The 24,059-nt window shown below is 43.7% G+C and overlaps 1 protein-coding gene across 3 annotated transcripts in view; it reads right to left on the minus strand.

The window, feature by feature from the left end:
* CECR2 (CECR2 histone acetyl-lysine reader) overlaps window positions 1-24,059 on the minus strand; it is an 88,109-nt gene that overhangs the window by 42,050 nt on the left and 22,000 nt on the right. For all 3 annotated transcript variants that reach the window (XM_015865212.2, XM_085520635.1, XM_085520626.1), the window contains exon 2: window positions 2,546-2,640. In XM_015865212.2, coding sequence (XP_015720698.2) covers window positions 2,546-2,640 — 95 coding nt within the window. The remainder of the gene's footprint in view (window positions 1-2,545; window positions 2,641-24,059) is intronic.

The following is a 24,059-nucleotide window of genomic DNA, read 5'->3' on the forward strand; positions in this document are numbered from 1 at the left end:
GACTGTAGAAATTGCTATTGTAATGCCACTGTGATGGTCTGTGAGACTGCGCTGGTTTTTCCCACGCAATACACACACCTCCTAGCTCTCTGTAACAGAAAAATATGGAGTGCTAGTCTATCATAAAAAGACAGATCTAAGCTGATCCACATAAGTTCTGCCCCTTCCACTTGCACGTCTTTGTTGACTGAGCACTGAAAAGGCCAATTAAAGGCTCAACTCTTTACTGTTAACTAGAGACAAACTGAGTAGATTAGGAAAGCTGTGCACTGGCAGAGTTGAGCTCTGACTAGAAAGAACAAAGGTGATCAAAATAAATCTTAAGGAACAATGAGAACTTTAGGCTTTAAAAACACGGGGTTATTTTGAATAAATACGCCATGGCTGGTTGCATAAGCATAAGCATGAAACAAGCAGCAGGTCAACTTTATTTAAGTATATCCAAGCCATCGTTTTTCATTTATCTACAGTCTTCTGGCTAAAGATCAGTCTAAGATTAGACTAACTAGACTAGGATTAAGCCTAAGTTTTAGACTGAATCTTAACACTTCTTTATTCATAGCATCCTTTTGCACAGGGCACCTTTCCTTCTGTTTCCAGGCAGCCTCCTTCCCTATTGCTTCTCCTATGCTTCAGAACCCTCCTTCCAGATGTTCATTAATTCCAGTTTTCCAGATACATTTATTCCACCATTCCCAATGCTCTGCTCCTTCTGTGCTCCATTCCTCAGCTCCTCTGGGAAAAATGCTTTTCTTGTTATTCCCCTGTCTATTCATTTACCCCATTCTACAGGAGGTGCTGTTGAAAGGCTGAGCTGGCTTCCTCTTCATTTTCTCCTTAGCACAATCTTTTGGGGAAGGGGTAAGCTCTCCATTTCCTACATCACCTCTTACATGCAGATGGACAAAGCAACAGTTGTGAAGGTACTAGGCTGAACAAAAACATGCCTGGGTTACCACTTATTTTTTTCTGCAGTGGCATTACCTTCTTATATCTTTTCCAGCTCAGAGTTAAGCAAGCCTATATTTACATGCACACAAAGTGGAAGCCATACACAATATTGAATCACTACACGCTGCTGAGCTGCCAGGTGAGTCATGTTACTGTATGTGAGTGCATACGCACGTGTACATGTGCAAACCTCCCCAAAAGACAAACAGCTTGCCAATAACTCACTCATGAATCATGCTTGATTTTTCTTAATTAAAATAACAAGAGAAAGGGGAGTCAGGTAAACAGTGCAACTGCTAAGCGAACACTCCTAGGTACTGAGAGCTTAGGAGAACCTCAGAATGCTGATTTCATCACATTTATCAAAGACAAATCTTCCTGTTTCACAAAGGCGAGCAGATGAAGGTAAACGATGCACTTGAACTACTACTTTCCAGTGTTTTCCACATGAACAAACTTGGCATTTTTATAAGCATGGCTACATTGCTCTGTGACCACTTTGATAACAGAGGTACAAATCATTGTAGTCACTTTACAATCAAGCCTCTCACCACATCAAGTTCATTTAGACTCTAAACACAGTACAGTTGCCATGTTCAAGTCCTGAAATCCACATGGTCCAGTTGTCAACCCAGCAGTGCAAGACTACTACATATAGTATAAGTATATATATATATACATACACACACACAATCAGTTGATTAAAAATAGTGTACAAGCACCTATGGCTATGCCTATGTATTTGCCTAAGTACCTCTTCTAAGCAACAGCAACTGTTGCCAAGTTGTCTTTGTCTCCCCAGTTATGCTTTCTTATTAACATGATTCATGTTAGAAGACCAAATAAAGAGCGCTGTTATCACTGGGAGCACATTTCATTGTGGGAGCCAGTGACCTTTTAAAGAATGATATTCTACAACAGTCTCATTTCAGAAGGCTACTTTAGGTGAACATTGACAAAGTGTTCTCTTGATGTTTCAACATCCAGAGACATGTCAAAGCACTTTCCAACTCCTCTTATTTCCAAGAAAATTACAGTTCTTTTTGTAAAGCAGTGGGGTCTTCCATGCAAGTGAAATGGCTTGCAAAGCAGCAAGTTTTATTCTAAGCAACGCATATAAAACATTGAAAACATGGAATCATAGAATCATTAAGGTTGGAAAAGACCACTAAAGTCATCTAGTCCAACCATCAACCAATCACCACCACACCCACTGAACCACATCCCTCAAATGTGTGATGATTTAAACACTTACTGTGGTATCATTAAACTGACCAAACAGAGTCTGGAACACAAGAGCAGACATTCTCTGTATGTGTTAGCACCACAGCAGAGCATCAAACAGATTTGCAGATGATCTGAATATCTTTTTTCTCCCAAAGTTGTTTGTGTAACAGTGGGTCCATAAAATCAATAACCCACAACTCAGCCCTAGAAGAACTGGAATTCCCTTCCACTTAGTGAAGAATCCAGCCTGATTGCTAGCAATTGCTGATCAGTGCTATGTCATCACTCCAAAGCTGTGAAATATCCCTGTGCCTCTGTTAATTAGCTCCCATGCAAAGCACTTAAGCCACGGAACGAGGTTACTCACGTGATGTCTCTGCGCTGATAGCAACCTTGAAGAAGGCAGGCGATCAGGTCACTAATAAATTCCACATCATCCCTGTGAAGAGCAGCTTCCAGTTCCTAATGAGTGAAAAAAAGAGAAAAAAAAATCCAACTATCAAACTAATTCCTCAAAATATACTGTAAGCTTATCAGGACCAAGAAGAGCCATGCAGCCTAAAGCACATATACAGGAGGAAGGCATACACTGGGTAAGCCAAACTTCCCTATCATTAAGAACAGTACTACTATGACTTCTTCACTGCAAGAGTTTACATGAGGACCCTGAAAGGGTATTTTCAAAGAATCATAGAATCATTAAGGTTGGAAATACCTTTAGGAACAACTAGTCCAACCAATCAGCCAGTCTCTTAATACGTGCATAACGTGTGGTTTTCACCAAGAGATTTCAAGCTTTACTTTCAAAACGTCACTGGGTTAGCTACAGTTGTGTTTGTTTTCCAGAAAATCACTCACAGTATGAAAAATCCAGTTCCTACTAAATAGATCACCTGCAGTTAACTTAGAAACAAGATTGGATATGGAAAAATAACCGAGCCATAAGAAGCTATTCTTTTTGAGTCTCAGAATAAATAATGGGTCTAATACCAACTCCTACTTGAATGTTACTCAACAGACACAAATAGCTACACTAATGGCTACAGAGTAAAGGTTAATGACCAGAGAATAAAGGATAAACGCTTTGGCACTTACCCAATAAGGAAGGGAAAATGCTTTTTTATTAGACCTCTGTAATGACGGTAATAAAATTATTGATAGTAGATTGCAGATTAAATGCTGCTTATAGGTTTTTTTGTTTGTTTGTTTTCTTTTTAACTGAAAATGTATTAATAGTATATTTTCATTATGAACACCACTCTTATTTACCTTTTGCAGAGTACCCAGGGTGCTCAATAAACAGAAGCCTGACACCTGCCCTGTGAAGAATGTATTAAACACGTCTGTTACGGGAAATCTTGAGGCAGAGAAAGAACAAGGTGCAGCCTAAGCCTAACACAGCATCCCTGCTGCAAGATAGGAAATGTCCCAAGAATCTCAGTCCTGGCCTCGAGATGACTACTCTGCCTAATGAGAAGTTGATGCAAAAAGTACAGTTACTGCTTGCCATCACTCAGATGGAGTGATGTTATTGCTATATAAACAGCAATCATGCTATGTAAATAATAATCACCAAGTGAATTCTCTTGGTAATCAGCTAGTATTTTGGAGGCACTGACTTACTTTGTTTGTAAAGGACTTTGGCAATTATCTGCCCTCTAACAAAATACACTTGAGAGAAGAATAACTTTTAAAAAAAAAAAAAGAACAAGAAAAAAAGGTATATGATCAGCTAAGACACCTCCAGAAATGTTCAGGTAAGTTATCACAGGGACCTTGTGAAAAAAAGATATGTGAGGAGTCAGAAGAAAGGGGAAAACAGTAAGCCTCCAATTGAGGATATCCCTCCCCCTTTCAGCCATAGTACATACATTTGCGCACTAAAGCCGTCAGTCACTAGCCTGCCTTTGCTGGGATGTGACAGCCTTTTGTAGGAAGGGATATTTAAATTGCTTCCCGTGAGCCCTTTCAGCCTGCTGTTTGACTAGCACTCATTAAACAGCGACCACAATCCCCTCAGATAGTCCTGTATTGCCAACAATTGTTCTCCAGGCCCAGCAGTGACCTTTACATTTTGGGAGCCTGCAGGTCGCTCAGGGAGATAAGGGACATTCCTGAGGTGCAGGGTGAGGATGGGCACACAGGGCAGATCAGCCTCCCCTACCTCCCCTTGGCCACCTCTGCAGTGATTATTTGTCAGGGGTGGCCATTCATCCTGGAAAAAGATAAGGACACTCTATCCTGCAAAGCCTTGGAGAAAGATACTGATACTGTCCTATCAAGCTCTGGTCTGCTTCTCTTGGGTTGCTGCTTGTGACAGGGCAGGAGCAGCAAGGTGTACTTTCCCAGTGTGAAAGGTCAGAGAATCAGAGAAGCACAGAATGGCTTGGGCTGGAAGGGACTTCAAAGCCCACACAGTTCCAACTTCCTGCTGTGGGCAGGGCTTGCCACCCAGCAGCTCAGCTGCCCAGGGCTCCATCCAACCTGGCCTTGAGCACTGCAGGGATGGGGGACCACAGCTTCTCTGGGCAGCTGTGCCAGGGCCTCGCCGCCCTTGAGTAAAGAATTTGTTCCTAACGTCTAACCTGTATCTCCCTACCTTTAGTCCTATCACTTTAGGCCATGTAAAAGGTTGTTCCTCCTCATGTTTGTAAGCTCCCTTCATGTACTAAAAAGCCACAGCAAGGTCTCCCTGGAGCTTTCTGAGCCCCATTAAACTCAGCACTACTATTTTCTACCTAGGTGCAATTCTCTGCCTTTCTAACCACAGAACACCTGAATGCAGGACTTTCCCCGTGTGCACAGGCTGCTGTGGGAATGCCAGAGAGCATGATGCGTAGATCTCAACGTTTCTGGACGACAGAGTTGGGATCCTCTTGGGTTTGCACCTACTGCTTCAGCTCAGATCATGGAAGAGGAAGAATTAACCTTGTTTTCCCAGCCCTCCCCTCCAACAACAGCCTGCGAAGTCTACAGAACAGAGGTAGGTGAAGCAGGGTAAGGGACTCCCAGGAGAAAAAGGCCACCAAGCCTCAGTCCTCGGGGCAGGGCCTGCCCCTGGGCACCCATCCCTGTGCTCCAGACGGGCCCTGGGCTTCCTCCCTGCCACCATCCCTCCCCCCTGCGCCTGCAACCCTTTTGTTTTTCCCCTTTCTCTTTGAGCACTGAGCTGTGAGCACAGAAATCTGAACCTTGCCAAAACGCTTTGGGGACAGAACAGAAAGGAAACAGAAGAGGCAGCAAATCAGCAGAGGAAGAGGGGGGGGACATCTCCTCCTCCTCCCTGTAGCTAAAGAGAGCAAGAGACAGGAGAAAAGCAGGATTCTCCCCCTCTCCAGCTGGCGTCACACCTCATTAGGGAAAAGCCTGTTTAACGTCTTTCCCTCCCCCAACCCCAACTAAATCCCCTCTGAGTCATGCAGTGGCTGTTGGGAAAAAGCAGCCGAAGGAGCAAGGGTGACCACCTTGCCCGCGAGGAGTGCTGGCCCGCAGCGGGGTGAGCCGGGCCAGGCGAGAGGCCATGAACCCATTCCTCTGCTCCCTGGGAAAGGAACGGGCAGGGGTGGGCTCTGGCTCCTGGTGTGCTGGGAGGAGGCCTCACTAGGCCCCTGGCCTTCTGTTTCAGAAGATGGCTCTGGTTTTAGGAGATGTGCTCCAAAACTGCTGGGAGGCCTGACATGATTTGCAGCACAGGACCACACAAACTTCAGCTCTGCACTGGGGCTAAATCATTTGTGGCTGAATTTGATGGGACATAACCAGTTTAAGCTTGGCTAAGCCTTGTCCAACTTAGTCACCAGTTTAAAAACCCAATCCCTTCAGCTCTATTTCTAGACTGCTGCTGTTATCAGCTTTCTACTGCAATGCTCCCAAGTGACTCAACAGGCTTTTGCTGAGGGGTTTAGGAGATCACAGAAAGCCACCCGTGGGCCATGCTGAGCCAGCCCTAACTCACGCATAGAAACTGCAACACTACTGCTAAATGGAGCCAGGACTTTTCCTTCACCTCACTGGTACTGGGCAAGAGTGTAGCAAATGCATCCTCCTTCCAGTGCAAAGTACATCCAGCCCATCCAACCAAAGCAACAATAAGAGGTCAGCACAAGAAAAAACCAAGACGCAGTCCCTGAGCAAACGGAATGAGCCTGTTTGGTCTGTCAATGCAGTTGGCCCCTAAGATGTACTCAGTTCCCTTTTGATATCATCTTCCCCAGCAGCCAGAGCACTTAGACTGTTGTCACTGCTGACACTATAGAAGTAAAGGTTCAAAACATGAACTCTACTGAGGCTGCCAGCTTGAGGAGGCAAACAGGGAGTGTTGCACTCTGCCCCATGCCCCAGTAACTCACGCAGTAGTGGGTCTAGATGGCTGCAAGAAAAGCCATAGAAAGCATCTACAATTCCTGGTCCTGATGGAGTCTCCCAGCCACATTATCTCAATTTCAGTGGCTGGCTGGAGGCACCAACCGTTATCCAAATATTTGAGAGGAGATTACACTCCCAGCCTGACACACTGCATATCTTGCAACTCCCCAGCCCCAACAGACAGCTTGGCAACACAGTGGGGCTGGTATTTCTGCAGTGCTGGGACCATCATTGCCACAGCCTCAGGTTCTCTTCCCAGCTGCCCCAGTCCTGGGGGCAACAGTGTGGCCTGTATGCCTGGCTCTCTGTGTGGTGCTCTGGGACTGTATGGTTCCCTATGTGAAAAGGGCCCTCAGCTTCTCCAGTCTGTATTTGCATCATGGGGAGAAGTGGCAGCTCTCCTCAAAGAAACATCAATGTCTTCACCTTGGCTCCTGGGGACCACAAGCTGAGCTGGCATTCTATGGTAACTGCAGGGGCACAAGGTGAAGGAGTTCAGTGACACTCACTGCTGCAGCAGCCTCTGCACAGCATCTGAGATGTCATGGTGAAAAGCATACACCTGATGGAGGGAAAAATCTGCCCACTTAGAAAGGGACTGTCATGTGGGGAGGGTGAAAAGGCCAGAGCAGCAAAGGGCTTCCCTTTTCTTTCTTCTTCAGTTCAGTCCTTAATGTCCATCGCTGCCTTCTGAGACCTTCTAGTCCTTCCCTCAGCTTTCTGTAAGAAGTCTTTGAAGGCTATTTCAAGCCTGTTGTAAGTAGGGTCATAATGTTATGCCAAGGCCAAGCAGAGGTGTGAGACGACAACTTCATACAAGGGAGATCATTATAAGCAGAAACCCAGGGAGAATTCATCATGTTACCTCCACATTACAACTCTTTGCAAAGACAAAATCCCATGGTGCTAGCAGTGCAGGTAGCAAAAGTCTTCCTCTCTCCCAGCAGCTCCTTTTGGCTATGGATGGGATCACACAAACACTGAATTCTTTTCACTCTGGCCCATGTATGTTTCAAACACTGTTTGTCATGGTACAACTTCCTATGCTTGATTTATAAACAAACCCTGCTTTTTTGTCCTTCTTTAGCCTCTCTTAAAAATCAGCACAAGCATCAGGCTGCTGGGGAACTGAGACCACTGTGCTGTTGCCTACCCTGCAGCCAGAACAGTGGTGTCTTGTACTCCATCCACACTAACCTGCTGCCTCTGATCTCCCCTTGGGGACAGGGACCCTCCCCTGTTTACACAGCACACTGCAGCTTGCTCTGCAACTGGGATTTTTCACTGCTGTGCAATACAAACAAATGCGAGCAGCTCACACTGGGTGGCTAAACTGCACTGAAAAGAGATTTCAGAACGATCAGTCCTTCTCCCTCATGACCCATGGCAGCCTACTGGTGATAATAACGCTTTCCTTCTAGATCATCTTGCCTGCAGGGTAACTGATTTAGGACAAGAACTACATTTGTTACAGGTTTTATGCATTGTCAGCACTTCGATGTAAAACTGCTGCTCACTCAGTTTCTTCCCCTACAAAGTACCCTTTCAGATGGACAGAGCACATCTGATGTTCTGATGTAACAAGGGATTCCTTTCTGCTTAATAGTTAGACATTAGTATTTTATACCTTCAGAGTAGCTTTCATGCCAGAGCATCAAAGCATTGTTAAAACATTTAATAAAGCTTTACAGCACCTGTGAAGGAAGGGGGGGGCACACACCCACATACAGAGCAATTTTACAGATGGAGAAAGTATCACATCATTACCAAGGGCATATTTCACTCTGTGGCAAGACTAAGAGAGCCCATAAGGCTCAACATTTGATGCCACTGCCATCATCTTTCTTTCCAAGCGGTTTTATTAGCAGACAAAGCATTTGGAGATTGAGCTATTTCCCCTCCAAAGGATCATTTCTCCCTTTCAAAATAATCCCCTTTTCCTTCAGAGCAGATAATCTACACCATTTACCATAAGCCAGTTATGCTGGCTGAGGGGCAGGCATCACACTGGGCACTGAGCTGGCTTCATATGGTAGAGAGACAGAAATTTCAGCCTCTGCTGAACCAATGGTCACCATCCTATGGATTGCTGACCTCTTGCAAACCCCATGGAAGACTTCCGAGAAGCCCGTGAAAGGCAGTCAAGCAGGGCAAGCTCAACACTGGTTTGCTTAAATTTCTAATCAGGGGTCCATGCCTTTTATGGAAGTAATACTGGGATCATGCCCTCCAAAAGAAGCCAAACCAAAACAACAAAATAAACCCACCAAAACAAATGAAAACACTCCTATAAAATAGATGATCACTACTGCCCAAACCACAAGTTCAACTCCTCAAGCTGAAAATAACCTCCAAAGACAACAGTGTGAGAGGAAACAAAGTCCACTTGAATTGCATCCTGTTTGCCTCTCCATAAGAAAGATACAATTTATTACTGCCTAGGAAGAATCTCTCCTGGTAGGTGCACAGGTATGATTCAGACTGCTAACTTACTAGTAGACTTTACTGGTTTAGGGGTAGAAGTCCCCCCGTAGGGTGGTGTTTTAGACACCTTCAACCTTTCTCTCTCCATAAATGCTGGGTTTGATGTTTCCATTTACTAAGTACTACCAGAGGCTGAAGACGAACAACTTTAGCAAGTGTTTGACACTGTGCCTTGGCTGAGAGCAATCACGTGGGCAGGCACAGCATCAGCACAGCTACCTGCTCTCTATGTTGTTTCTGGAAACAACATCACTGGGCTCATGAGACACCTCCCCAGATGATTCTGCTGCACGATAAATAAGGAACAGCTGATCCTGCGATGTCACCGCCTCCGAGGGTAAGAGGCTTCCTGGGCACCTAGTGGGAGTTCTGCTAAGCTTTTAAGCCCATTGGCAACATAGTGAACAGTCTGTAGTTCCAAAGCCAAGAGGCTCGAAGTAATAATCCGATTTCAAAGCTCCTCCTCCACTCCAGCCAAAGGCAGCAAGGGAGGATGAGATCAGACTGTAGATGCTCTTCATTTTAGGTCTGGCCATTGCGCTCATCTGCTCAGCATGAGCACCGGGAAGAGAAAGGATGAATGCCAAAATCTGGAATGGATTGCTTGGCGAAAGTTCCTGCCAAGATCTCAAGACTTATTGGGAAAATAACTTTTTTAAAGGGAATTTCTAACACTCTTGTTACCTCCACAGTGACATACCTATGGCCAGCCTCCACTTTTCTAGCCCACACATCACCCACAGCTCCTCAGGAATTTCCTCTCTGCCACCACGCACTGCTGATGCAGCATGGCATCCAAGCTATGCAGCTGTTTCACACTGGAGCCATCAAAGCTTTCCTGTCCCAGGCAGGAGAGGTGCTCTGGCTTTTCACAGGGTTCCCTCCCACCTGCCAAGGTGGTTTGAGTTGCCCCTGGATAAACACCTTGTGAAAAACCTCTCTTCTCTTGTGCTGAAACAAACAAAAAGCGCAGATCCTCCTCTGAGAATTCAGGTGATTCCCTGACATCCCTTTTGCCCCCCTAATGAAAACAACAGCCTGGCTTTTGAATGAGGAAAAAAAAGGGTCTCTGCTCAACCTTCCCTGAAAAAGGAGGATGAAATGGTGAAACGCATTAAGATAAAAAAGGCCGTAAAGCCTTGCTTTTCTCTTTCATCTCATCTCCCCAGCCAGCTATTCTTCTGACTCCCCTTCAGCTGCTGAGTGCAGTCCGCAGAGTACCCAGTGCAAACAAACCCTGGCTTGTGGCTCAGCGGGGAGATTGGCCTTAAAGTGCTATCGGCAGGAAAAATTCTTCCTCCTCGCTTGGGGTCAAACAAAAGAACAGCTGGAGAGAGCCTATAGCTATGCACAGGTACTTCGCGGATTTCTACCACTGCACATAACAGAAAGATGAATTCTGTGGTGGTGGTAGTACACTGAAATCCAAGTCCGAGCCTTTTGTTGTTAATTTAGTTAAGAAAAAACTTGCAGAGACACAATTTGCCTACTGATATCCACCCAGATGATGCGCTCAGTCAGCCATGCAGATGCACAAACTGCCTGCTTGCAAGAGGCTTAGGTCTAAGAACAAGTTTTAAACATGCGCATGTATTCTACTGCTTATCAGCTTGTGGAAATATAACTAATACTCCTCTTTTGCACTGTTAAGATACCTGTCTTAGCAGAATTCTGGATAGTCAAAAGCATCCCCTTGCTTGCCTAAGGGAATCCGTGAGTTTGTTCCAAGCCTGCACAGTCCAGACAAGCTTCCATACAAAAACTAATGTCTTTAAGCAAGTTTTAAGTCACATTATGAAACAGATGCCACTGTCTGAATGCGGGCTGCACACCCTAGGGGACAGGCTTGTCACCAGAAGTAATGTCCCAAGTGCTGATTATTGCAACGTGAGTCACAGCTCCTTATACAACTCTGCCATCTTTTTAAAGTATCACTGCAGAATTCAAGTATCACCACAAACACTAGGAGTTACCTCTTTCAGTCCTCAAACTCTACCTCCAGCCCAGTCTAACATCTGTATTCCATCAGGTACTTGGAAAAGCACCCCTGTGCTTTTAAAGCCCTGACTGAGCTCCAGGCATCCCTCCCCCTGCAACTGCTCCCCAGCCCACATCCAGCACACGCTCCCAGCCACCCGCTCAGCTCCAACAGAAATCCCACAGCGTTCCTGCTCAGTGCACAGACCTGTCCTGCTCCACTGAGCCCTCATCTTCCAGAGGATGCTGGTGTAAAACCCAACAGGGACCCAGAAGCGTTGCCTAGTGACCGGGGTGGCTGCTGGGAGCAGCTGAGACAAGAGCCAGGGACCCACAGGAATTCACATCCCACTCACTGCAGCCAAGGGAATGGTGATAGGGGAGAAAGGTCTGCTAGGAAAAATGAAGTACAAAGCTGAGCATCACAGGGTTTTCAGGTGGTTGAGCAAAGTGGAAAGCCATGAGAGCTGTTCCTTGTGACATACTCTGAATAACTCAACACTAATACAGACAGGGGCAACACTCCTTGGCCAGACGTGGCAATGAACTAGCAGGTCTGGAAGGAGCCCGGCTCACATTTGTGTTAGCTCAGGGAAACAAAACAGAGCCCTTCGTGCCTTCAGGAGATGGACGCTCTGTGTTTTACTCCACATCTGGCAGCAATGCTCTATAAAAGAGGCGATGGAGTGTTTGTAGCTCTCTGTCTTTCCAATGAGCAGAATGTTGAGTGGTCTTCAACATACATGCCATACAGGAATTCTTCTCCAGTTTAACTTAATGCTGCCTTTACAGCCAATAAAATCCCAGACTGCTACAAACAGCTGGCTATTTATGCAATAATAGTCATTAGCCAGAAACAGCAAATTATTGCTCACAGTAATAATTACGTTCATAAATGTTAATGCTAACTACACTCTTAAACAGATATTATAAGCAGCGTCAAAATTTGAGAGAAGGCCAGTGAACTATTGTCCAGATGCCCAAGAACCTCAGGTCTAATACCGTAACACTTATTCTACAGACTTTATTTCACAGTGTCTCTCTTTTCCCCTGAATTCTTTATGCTTCAGGTGGATGAAATAGGGGATCTGCCCAAAGCTGGGGAAAATGATGGTGACATATAATTACATAACCAGCTTGTACAAGTGTTATTAGTAGAGCCCAGGAGCAGGGAAGCCATGGCCTTTATTCTCACTTCATGAATGCGGCTGTGAGAGATACACTTCTGTTTGTCTCTCTCTCCTCCCCCAAACCAACAAGTTAGATAATCTTTGCCCAGCCCTGTAAAGCGCTGGCAAACTTTGAATAAAGCAACACTGAGATTGATGCACTGATACTTCTCTAGTGCTCAGACACTGCATTCAATGGGGACAACAGAATAAAACTGGAATGCTTTACCTCTCTGCAGCGTGTCCAGATAAGGTACCTCCAGGACTTGGGGATAAACTCATAAGCTCAACGTTTTAGTTTGACACTTCCAGAGGTCGGCTACTGCAATTCAGATCTTAGGATGTCAATCAAGTGATAAAGGGCAAGAATAAGAACTTTGCCAGAAAGTATCTCTTTCTCTCTGTTAAGGAGCAAATGGAAACATCAGCCACTCTGTATGTTAATTAACCATAGCAAAAAACCACACGTGGACCTTGTCCTCAGCTCTCTGCAACTGGATGTCTATGGAAACCTTTCCTCAGGAGAACAGTTTTTTCCTCCTTTCCCAGAAATGACAGACAGGCAAATCCAAGCGGGAGAAAAATTAAACTGGTGGCAACAGACCTTGAAGGTCTGACAGTGACCTGCAGCACTAAGGTCTTGGAAACTGCTTTCATTTGCCAGAACATAAATTAGATTCTTCACTAGGTATGGCACCAGGGTTAATGGGAGCTTTATAAAGCCTTCTTTGAACGTACAGATTATCCTTTTCAAAAAAGACTAATCTTGTGGTTTAAAGTACAGTAGTGGGAGCCAGGAAACCTATTCCCAGCTTTGTCAGGCTGCGTGACTTCAGGCAATCCACCTGACAATTTGCTGCTGTTTTTCAATGCAAACAAAATAGAGATGAATACCTAAAGCTTAATGTTTGTAAGACAACGAGAATCAGCTTGGCTGTTCACAGAGCTCTCAAAGCAGGAGAGCAGCCATACTCTTTTCTATGCTGGCCTGCTCTGAACAGCAAGTCCCACAGACAACAGCATCAGGAAGCTCATACACTCAAGAATCCCAAATCACAACATTACAAATGACTTCTTTTTCTGCAATGAATGTCTCATTCTGTTTGGTGTTTCTGCCCAAAGGATGCATTCAAAAGGAGCAAAACTGAGTATATTCACATATCCTTCACACAGTGCTTTCAATATATTAGTATTGTTTAAAACTTGCAAATAAAACAAGGGTTTCTAAGCCACACGTTAACTAGCTTTAGATAAGTGCTGTGCCTTCGTGACACTACCTTGTTTGTTTGAAATCGCACTGTATGCTGCATGGAGCTGGGAATGATTAAAATATGACCAAATTCCTGGTGAACACCTGGATATAAAGTAATCCCACCATTTCCAAACTTCCTTAAATGAGGGAGCACAGAGCCTCACCTTTGCTACACAGCACAACATCTCAAAGACTTGCATCTTTCAGGATGGACTACAGCTGTGTTCTACACCAATATTCTGATCAACACATTCCTACTCTGCTTCTGCCCAAAAGACCTACCTGCCCACAGGCATAGGTGACTGCGACCTGGTCACCCTCAGAGAACTGAATCCTGATGTACTGAAAGGTGAATCCAATTCCACTGTTGGGATTCACATCTCTTATGAATCAGACTCACTAATAAGACTTCAGCAATTTGAGTGCCAACAGCTGCTCCCAACTCATTCCTTCCTAGCATACAGAAACCTCAGGAAGCCATTTTAACACAATAACCTCCACACCACTTCTACCTAATCCAAGGAGAAGAAGAAAAAGGTAACAACAACAATATCACTTCCAAACTACAAAACTTGCTCATTGCAGTTATTCATGCAGAAGAAAGTTATCAGACCACAGGAACGTAACAACACTTTGTTTTCCCCTGAAATAAGTTCTGGAAATAAAAATCCATGTGTTTATGATGAGCAGCCTTAATCAATGCAGAAGCACATCCACAGCTGGCAGTCAAGGATCAGCATTCAGAACTATTTCCTATTCCCATACTGACTTCTAGCTGGGGTTCAAAGCCAGGAATGTGCCTGCTCTCTCCCCATGATCTAAGGAACTGAAATCCCAAAGAAGTCACACTAACTGGTATAAACTAAGGTATCACAGCTATTTTTCAAATGAAAAGCAATTTACTACCTTCCCCGCCCCCCCCCCCCCCAACAGCAGTAGTAGAAGAGTGACAGCATTTTGATCCACTGCTATTCATTCTTTCCAACACACATCCAACCTCCTGGCCCCTGTGTGCTTATTGGCTATAGAGAAGGTAAAGCAGTGAGGAACACTGAAGGATTAATTCTCACAATAGCAGCAAGCAGGAGTCCCAATTCCTGGGGAGGGTTTGGGGGTGGAGAAAGATGAGCGTATTGACTGTATCACCAGTCTTTGGACTTCCTTGCTATGATTTCATATTATGCCTACAGCTATCATAAAAAAGGAGATAACCAAAGAAAGTGTGCCCCAATGTCTCAAATGTAATTTGAATTTTGTTAAACCTGCAAAGATCACAAAAGTGGATTATATGTGAAATAAATGCTAGGTATGGGACAGCATGGAAGAGAACAGCTAAGGCACAAACAGCCTGTAAACTGTTTTGCTGGGAGTCACGTAGTAGCTGAATAGATTTATGATTTTGACGTTTCTGTGCTAGTTAAAATTGATTAGCACAAAATCTTAAGAGAAACAGAGAGAAAGATTAAGCTTTTGTCCATTCCCTCTGCCCCGTTCATACTTCCTTTGCCTGGCAGCAGGGGTTTCCAATTGTTTCTGTCCCTTTTTTCACACCAGAATGGCTCTGCACCCTGTTTACTAGAGACGCAGATCACACTGCCAATATCATGACAAACACTAGATTCCATAGCTAATAATGCAAGTTTAACATCACTTATTCAAGCACAGCCTATGCAAGGATCTTACTGAGATGTAGTTATATGAAAATTTTCGAAGTGTTTCTTTTCCAGCAATAAAGATCATTTGGGGTGCAAGAAAGCTGACCAAAGGGTCAGATTAACTTTATCATCAGTCTCCAAATAAGCCCAGCAACATACACACAAGAGGACCTTGTGTGTCTTTATGGTATTCGAACTCACATCAGCCACATGGACTTCTCACAGTAAAGCTAAGTGAATTGCCCTGGATCACACAGGAAACCAAATGCGGAGCAGTAAAACTGCGTCTGACAACTCATTGACCAGGCTTCTGACTGCTGCATGAACCCACTTGTGGCTCAGTTTCATTCAGCTTCATGCTCAGCCTATGCTGGAATACATAAATTGACATGGTATGAAGGTACACATTAGAGGAAGACATTTGAGCTATAAAGTCCACACAGGAGCACCTAAGCACAAAACCCAGTTTTTCGAATACACACAGACCATAGCAACTCCCTGTTGTTGAAAAAGCAAGGGATGCCCCACTGTTAGGGAGCAGAAGGCATCGAGGTGATTTCATATCTTGTGATGGAAATATGGCAACTTCATGCTGCATTTCCTTTGTGGCACTTAAAGCACATAACAACCCAGGACTTATGAAGGAGGGCACCTGATGGCAAATTCCTCCATTACATTCCTCCAGGGCCACTCCTCCAAGACAACCCTGGACTAACACTTCCCTGCTGACAAATATATGCAGCAAACATTATGCACTTGCTGCACCTCCATTCCCTGCATGTATGTTCACCATTTGTTGAGGCTACGTACTGTTTGATGCGTCTGGAAGTCAAATACATTGTACATCTGCACATCAGTGGTGATGTGGCTCCAACACAGACAAGAAGCATCAGGCTTATTAGGCATAAGGTACACAGATCATCCGAGTGAACTCTCTCCAAAAACTCCCAGACAGGAACACAGGAGGCCCCAGACTCCCCTGGACTGCTGCTCAGAAACCTGTACAATTGCTTTCCCTGGGATGCTACCCACCAGCGTGATCAGATTAAGCTTTATTAATGCAAGATACTTCAGACGGTACAAACTGGAGCTAAACATGAAATTATCTGCACTGGTGTAAAATTATACTTTAATGCAGACAGAAACCAGATTAAAAAACAGATGGTGAAGAGAAAAGGAGAAGAAAGAAAAGTGGATTGGATATACATACATGGATTTTCTTCCTGCAAGCTTGGCTGAATCTTAGAGGCACTTTTTATTTCCAGCATAATAGAAAGTTGCCTGACAGTGCTGGTACACTAGATAAGGGGAAAAAAGAGCAGATGCTTTTGAAGGGCTTCATAGCATGAATCTTTGGCAGGAATTTAAAGATCCAGGTGGATAGGAGCACAGGAGGAAGGAAGCTCTTCCAGACACAGTGGAAACATAAAAAGAGAGAAACCAGAGAAAATAGGAAATTCTGGTGAAGGAAGAGTAACTCAAGAGTCCAGACCAAAGGCAAAAGTGCATGAGAAGGCTCAGCAGAGATACAGCTTGGGCAATAGCATGTGCAACTCTGAAAGAAAAGGCAATATAGTAGAAGCTGTTGAAAACAGGCAAATAATAGTGGGCATGTCTAGGAAAGGTAAGTAAAACATCATTATACCTCCGTATAAAGTAAGTGTATCATACACTTTGAGTAACACGTGCTTTTCTTGTCTCCACATCTGGGGGGGTGGGGGGGGGAAACTGGAAAATCTAGAGCAGGGCAATAATAGTGATGAAAAGCATAAAAGCTTCTGCAGGAAAAACAATTATGTAAAACAATGAAAGACTTTAAAACCAGGAATGGCATAGCTAATGAATGCCTGTAGGCCCTACAGAAAAAGAATGGACAGCCATCAGACAAAAGTATCAGGTTAAAGAAGAAGACAGACACATCTTCACGTACACAATGGATTGTCTGTCCATTTCTTTGCCATGGTATATTTCAGATACTAAAACTGTACACATGTTCACAGAAGAAACAAGAAAATATTCAGGAAAAAATAATAATCCATCATGGGCTGTTAAATACAAAAGGCAGTTACTGAGCTGCAAACAGGAGCCAGAGGCTGAGTGCACAGTCTTGGGAAGCATCACTGCTCGACTGCCCTATTCTGACACTCTACCCCGGGTATCCACCATACAATAGGAGACAGGATGCTGGGCTAGACGGACCTTTGATCTAACCCTGCACATCCATTCTTGTGTAGGGGGCAGAAAAGGGTTTGTATTCCACGCAGAATCAGGCTGGAGATGGCAACATTCAAACAGGAAAAAATGTGACTTAAATGACAAATACAGAAAACATTGGTTGCCAGGAGTTGAGCGTCACAGAGGAGGAAATACACCAAGGTCCAAAAAACTCCTGGTGCAGCATTAAAACTGAGGGTAGGGATGAAGTTTTTCACAGCGTGTATATGTATGAACATAGAGAACTTCACTGCAGATGCAGAAGGGAATGGATATTTGACTTTACATTACTTGGGATGTAAGAAAGGAGAGGGCAAAGAGGGGATAAAAGAATGGTATTGAAGGAGATTCCCAACATGTAGGAACTCCACCCTTCTCCAATGCCTTGAGCTACGAGTAGAGATGAGAGAAAGATGAAAAATGCAGTTTGACATGCTTGTTCAATGTCGGGAGACAAATTTCAGATGAGGCAATGAGATGAGCACATAATTAAGGCGCTGGACAGGCTCAGGGAGATTAGACTTCATTTCCCCCCCTTGCCACGCTTTCTTCATGATGTTGGGTATTTCACTTGGTTGTTGCATAAGACTAAGGAAATATTTCCTTAATGCACGGGAAAGCTGTAAGGTTGAATTCTTTAAACATCTGAGACGCACCACAGTGTCTAAAGGAGAATAGCTGGGATAGCAAACATCAAACACTGGCATTCCCAGGACCACGTCTCACCAGCTACTGGGAGCACATGCAGCACAGGTTGCAGCCACAGCATGAAACAGAGGGGAAGGGAAAGAATGCCATCTCAGGACCCAGGGAAATTAAAGCTGATAAGGTGCAAGGGGAACAGAAACTGATGACAGTCAAAACATAAGGCAGCATTTAAGGAGCTGAAAAGATTCAAACAGACTTGATTTGTGATCCAAGAAGCAGCGAAAAAGCTATGAAAACAGCAATACAGGCTGTTTTTATCTGCTGAAGCACTGTACTCAAGCACCCGAGATAGAACAATATCTTAAAAACTAGACCTATCTATAGCTAAACTTGAAATGGTTCTGTGCTCCTTTACAGCCTTTCTATACTCATTTCACAGCCACCTGCGGCAACCCAAGTCAATACATAAGAGAACACTAAGCTGCAAACTGAAAGCTTACTGTCCTCTACCAATTTCCGAATAATATCCTTCTTAGATGATTTTCTGTTGGCTTCCTACAGCCTTGAGGACCAGAGGATTCAAAACCAAGCAGGTCAATTGACTAACTGCAGTAAATCAGTCTGAGGTGCAAAGCACTGTAAGGAACACCTGGCTCATTAATAATTTAATACTTAAGAGGCCCCATCTGGAGCACTGCATTCATCTCTGCTGCCCCCAGCATATGGACACAGACCTGTTGGAGTAGGTCCAGAGGAGGCCATGAGGATGCTCAGGGGGCTGCAGCACCTCCCCCATGAAGACAGACAGGGTAAAGCCAGGCCTGGAGAAGAGGTCCAGCTCCAGGAAGACATTATAGCAGCTTTCCAGTGTCTAAAGGGGGCCTGCGAGAAAGATGAGGAGGGGCCTCTTTGTCAGGGTGTGCAGTGATAGGACAAGGGGCAACAGTTTTAAGCTAAAAATGGGGAAGTTTAGGTTAGATGTTAGGAGAAAATCCTTTACTCACAGGACTGTGAAGCCCTGGAACTGCTGCCCAAAGAAGCTGTGGTGCCCCATCCCTGGAGGCACTCAGGGCCACATTGGATGGGGCCCTGGGCAGCCTGAGCTGCTGGGTGGCAGCCCTGCCCATGGCAGGGGGTTGGGGCTGGGTTGGCTTAGAGGTCCCTTCCAACCCAAGGCATTCTGTAATTCTATGACTACTAAGCCCTAAACCACTTCACCAAACAAATTTCAAGAGATTAAGTGGAATTTTCATTCAATGGCATTTTCATACCGACAACAAACTTACAGTTTATTCTGGAAACAGGAAGAAATGGCTATAATTTTGTCATAACCTGTTTAAATGAACCTAAATAAATGCATATAAAAGCCGCATATTGCTTTAAGATATTAAAATATTTTACGATGAATTTTATGATGAATTAAGATGAATTTATTGTTTAAATTAGGAAATAAATATGCACCATTTTAACAAACCTGCTCAAGCTTCCCAAAAATGTGAAGAAAAGAGGGGGTTACCAAGTTGCTCAGAGTATCTTTTTGAAGAATATCCAGAGTGAGAACCTTCAGAGAACGATGGCACTTGCTCAGCCCACCAGGTCAGCACAAGGGAAGCGTGCTGCTGCTCTGAGCCCCACCATGCTGCCTGCAGCCAGCAGCTCCAAAGCAGGAGCTGTAAAAAGCACAGGGCAGATTGCCTCTGTTGCCTGGAGTCACATAAAATTAATTTAAATTGGAAACAAACTGGCCCAGGTAGGACTTGCCTGGCTTTCAAATAACCTAAGAGTGAAGCCACACATTACATATTTTGCTGGCAGCCTGATCGTTAAAATTAAATAGGAGGTGGCAAAGCCGCAGGGCAGGCAACGCTATACATCCATGAGCGAAAAGCAATAGCGGGCTTGGGTATTACGGACACTTATAAACCCTACTTTAGTACCTGGTAAAATGGCTCAACAGGGTAGTTATGACAGTTATATTAATGCAGTACAGGAGGCACAGATTAGCATGGTACTTACATAAGAAAAATGGGCACCTCCTTATTTTCTATGAGAACTGAAACTCTTAGGTATAATTAATTTGAATTTTCAAAAAGCCTTTGGTAATATTAATCACCACTGCCTATTAAGGAAACTAGTCATGGGGTGAGAGGTAAACATCTGTCAATAGATTAAAGCTAATTTAGGAAAAACGAACAGCACGAATAAATGGCCAGTTTTCAAGAGGGTTAATGGGGGAAGTCCCAGGGGCGGATACTATGATCAACATTTAATATATTAAATGATCTGGAAAGGGGCACACGCAACGTGAAATAGGAAAAAAAATGGTTGACAGTGCTCTTCTGTGTTAGTTAAAAGTGGGGAGAATTTAAAATAATAAAGAAATGTGAAGGATCTACCCAAGTCAGAACAAATGAATTTCAGTATGTCCAAGTACAACGTTATGCAAACTGGCAAGAGGAGTTGGAGCTAATTGTAGACGTGGATGGGTTCTACATTAATTGCAACCATTCGGACAAAGATCTAAGTGCCCTCATGGACAGCACAGCAAAAACATCTGCTTAGTATCCAGCCATTGTCAAAACCACAGACCAGATGTGTAGCTCTGTATTAGAGAGAAAGAATAATACGGAAAATACGATTTCAGTCTCAAACATTACATTCAGCCCATCTGTCTCTGTATAAATATGAAATATAAGAATTCCAGGAGGAACTGACAAAAATTAGAGCTCCAGAAAGAAGCCGCTCTAATTTATTTACAAAATACACGCATTACAAAACACAGGCTTGTTGAACTCCAGTTCATGTAAATTTGGACAGCCTACAATCCATTAAAAAAAAAACCAGAGAGTTTGTTAAATAAGAATGTTAACGATTTTCAAATTTCTGGGCTATGTTCAAGGCCGATAAGTAAGAGGTGAAGCGATCCAAGCACATGATACATAAAGCAGGAAAAGAAAGCCATCTGGATGCACTTATTCTCCATTCCCACCCTCCTCTTCTCCCAATAAGACAGAGGCAAGCAGTTGTCCAACTAAATAAAGAGACAATAGATTTAAAAGCGATGAAAGAAAATCACCCATACAGACAGAACTAACCCACACAACTCTTCTATGCAAGGTATTTATTGAAGCACTAACCTCAATAAGATTAAAAACCACAAAGCATCAACAATGTCAGCAATTGGAGTAAAGAGAATTCTGCAGTTTTCCCACTTGCCTTTGCAGGATTTTATCTTTCTTCCAAGATATCTAATATTAGGCATTGCTCAGGACAGGAAACGAGAACAAGCTGGGCCAGTGGCCCCATCCAGAACCTGCTTAGAAAGTTCAGTGCCAAGAGGCAGACAAACCCTGGACATGAAAGTACCTCAAAATGAAAGAGGAAGGAAATGGAGAAGACGTGGTTTTAACTTCATTGTGTGAGTTGCGTTCAAGGAAAAGATGGTTTAAGTCACCACAGACTAGTTGAAAAAATGCTGAGAAACAGACACAAAATACTCTAAAACCTTCAACCTGCTTTTGGAATTAGTAGGAGGTGATATCAACTCTGTTGTTGCTGTCACCAGTGTTTCCATCCAAATCAAACAGGTGCTTTTTTTGCCTGTGTCTTGCCTAGACCCGAACATTCATTCAAATCTGGATGCACAGTAGAAGAGTTGTTGAACTACATCATGTCTAGATACAACTTGGAGTGGACATTGTCACAGTGCTAAAGGGGTGAAGGGCTGATGGGGTGGGAGGGAGGGCTACAAGTCTGCCCTACAGGTCACATAATGTGGCCAACATCAGCACAGTGGAGGGTGTACGATTAACCCCATTAACAGCCACTCAGCTATGGGGGACACATGAGAATTTGAGGATTTGGTCTTTTTCAAGTATTGGTGAGGGAAAATATCTCCATCAAAACCTCATCAATGAGCACAATCAGCTAGTCTGGAGCACTGACTCACAGCCAGATCACTGTGCATTTGCTGTCCAGTTCCTTCTCTTCCAGTAAATCCAGAAACGCTTGTTTAATACTTAGTCCAATTCTGCCAAAATAACGCATATCCGAAGTGTGTCCACTCTTCTACTTGGTCAAATAAACCCAATGCCTGATGATTTGTACCTGCCACTGATCCGTAACATTCATCATCCCCTGCTTCCAAATTCACTTAATCACAAAATTCAGACAGACAGAAGGCACACAAGACTCAGGACCGTTCAGGGGATACTCTCAGCCACATTTCTCTCCCTAACATATTTGTTCAGTATAAATGTCTCACAAGTTTCTACTTCGGAGCACCTCCTCATGTTCAGAACCAATTTTCTTCTCCTTCAGCTCAGCCTATTATTCTTATCACCCAATTTCCTTGGTTCCCTTGGTGCATCCTTTAGATACAGGTGAACGCTGGATATATTGAGGCTTTTCAATCCTCCTCTACAATAGGATCATTCTTCCATTGTTATTACAGTTAATACTCTATGACTTCCATCGAGCTTTTAATGTCTTTTTCTTATTAAGGTATTCAGAAACAGGCACATCACAGGTGTGGTCACAGAAAAGGGCAGGGGTTACTGCCAGTATTAATACATTTTACGGTACAACATCCCTTTATACGCAACCAGTAGCTTTCCTTTGTATTAGCACACTTTTAAGAAGAAAACATTGTGTAACATCATGCTGTTACAACCTTTCTAGAATGCTTATCTACTTTACTGCCATAAAATATTCAAAATAAAGCATCGGGCCTACAAAAAACATGATTTACAATATTTCTATTTATTTATTTAAACTATAATAAGCACTGGGTTCATCCAAGTAACCTGACCTAGCTGTAGACGTCTCTGTTCATCGCAAGGGAACTGGACTAGATGATCTGTAAGGGTCCCTTCCAGCTCAAAGGATTCTATGATTTAGATGATGTTTTCAAACACCATCATCAAGAATTGAAACATCAAGTAAAATGTTAAATGCTGAAAGCTTTTGGCCAGAAATTGCAAGATGTGGCATATTCGTTCTGACACATCGAGTGTCCCCACCAGCCAGCTCTGGTTTTGATTATTTACATCCAAAAACGATAGCATAGGCTTTCCAACCTTAAGTTCTTTATCTAACTTTTAATCTCTCTGAGCTCTTGAACTTTCGTGCAGTATTTTAAGCACCCATGAATTTAATTAATACACTGCCTGTTTCCTTCTCTGAATTGTTAGTGAAATTAAGACAAATTAATTCTCATTCCTGTGGAACCCTGAGCTATATCCTCTCACAGTGCAGCTTGGTTTACAATTACAGGTTTGCTCAGGTTAGGAAGGGAGGATCTGAGGTTTTTTGGTTATTGCTTTTTCAGTTCTCTACATAAATTAGGCAACATTATTGAGACAAATCAAATGCTTTCTAGTAACAAAGTAGCATGCATTATCTAGCTTGAAGGACAGCACTAAATACAATGTTGTATTATCACCATTTCACTTACGTTTCCGAACCAAAGAAAACTAGTGGAAGTATAAAACTAAAGGAAATGCTAAAACTCAAGCTATTTTCCATGTGAATAATTACTTTATGACAGAATCACAGAATGGCTTCCGTTGAAAAGGACCACAATGATCATCTGGTTTCAACCCCCTGCTATGTGCAGGGTCACCAACCAGCAGACAAGGCTGCCCAGAGCCACATCCAGCCTTCCTCCCTTCCAAGGGTAGCTCTGTCCTGTGCCACCAGAAGACCTTGCCTTTGTTCTGAATTTTACTTGCTGAGACACTCCAGATGGACACGCACATTCCCGAGCGCTGTATTTTCATAGTAAAAATGTAACTGCCGTGCTGGGTCAGACCAAAGGTCCATGTAGCCCAACATCCTGTCTCAAGACAGTGACCAGCAGCAAATACTTCAGAGGGTGCGTAATGGCGCAAGAATACCATAAGGCTTCCCCCTACCAGCTTCCAGCAAGCTGTGGCTTAAGACTTCCTGTGCCAGAGATTGTATCTTTGTGTTTAATTGCCCTTGATGAACTTCTCTTCCATGAATTTGTTTAATTGCTTTTTGAACCCATCTAGACTTCTGGCATCCACAACATCCTGTGGCAATGAATTCCAGTTTAATTATGTCTCGTGTGAAGAAATACTTCCTTTTTGTGTA

Source organism: Coturnix japonica, chromosome 1 (genome assembly GCF_054131305.1).
Source record: "Coturnix japonica strain WE chromosome 1, WE-NBRP24, whole genome shotgun sequence".
Lineage (NCBI taxonomy): Eukaryota > Metazoa > Chordata > Aves > Galliformes > Phasianidae > Coturnix > Coturnix japonica.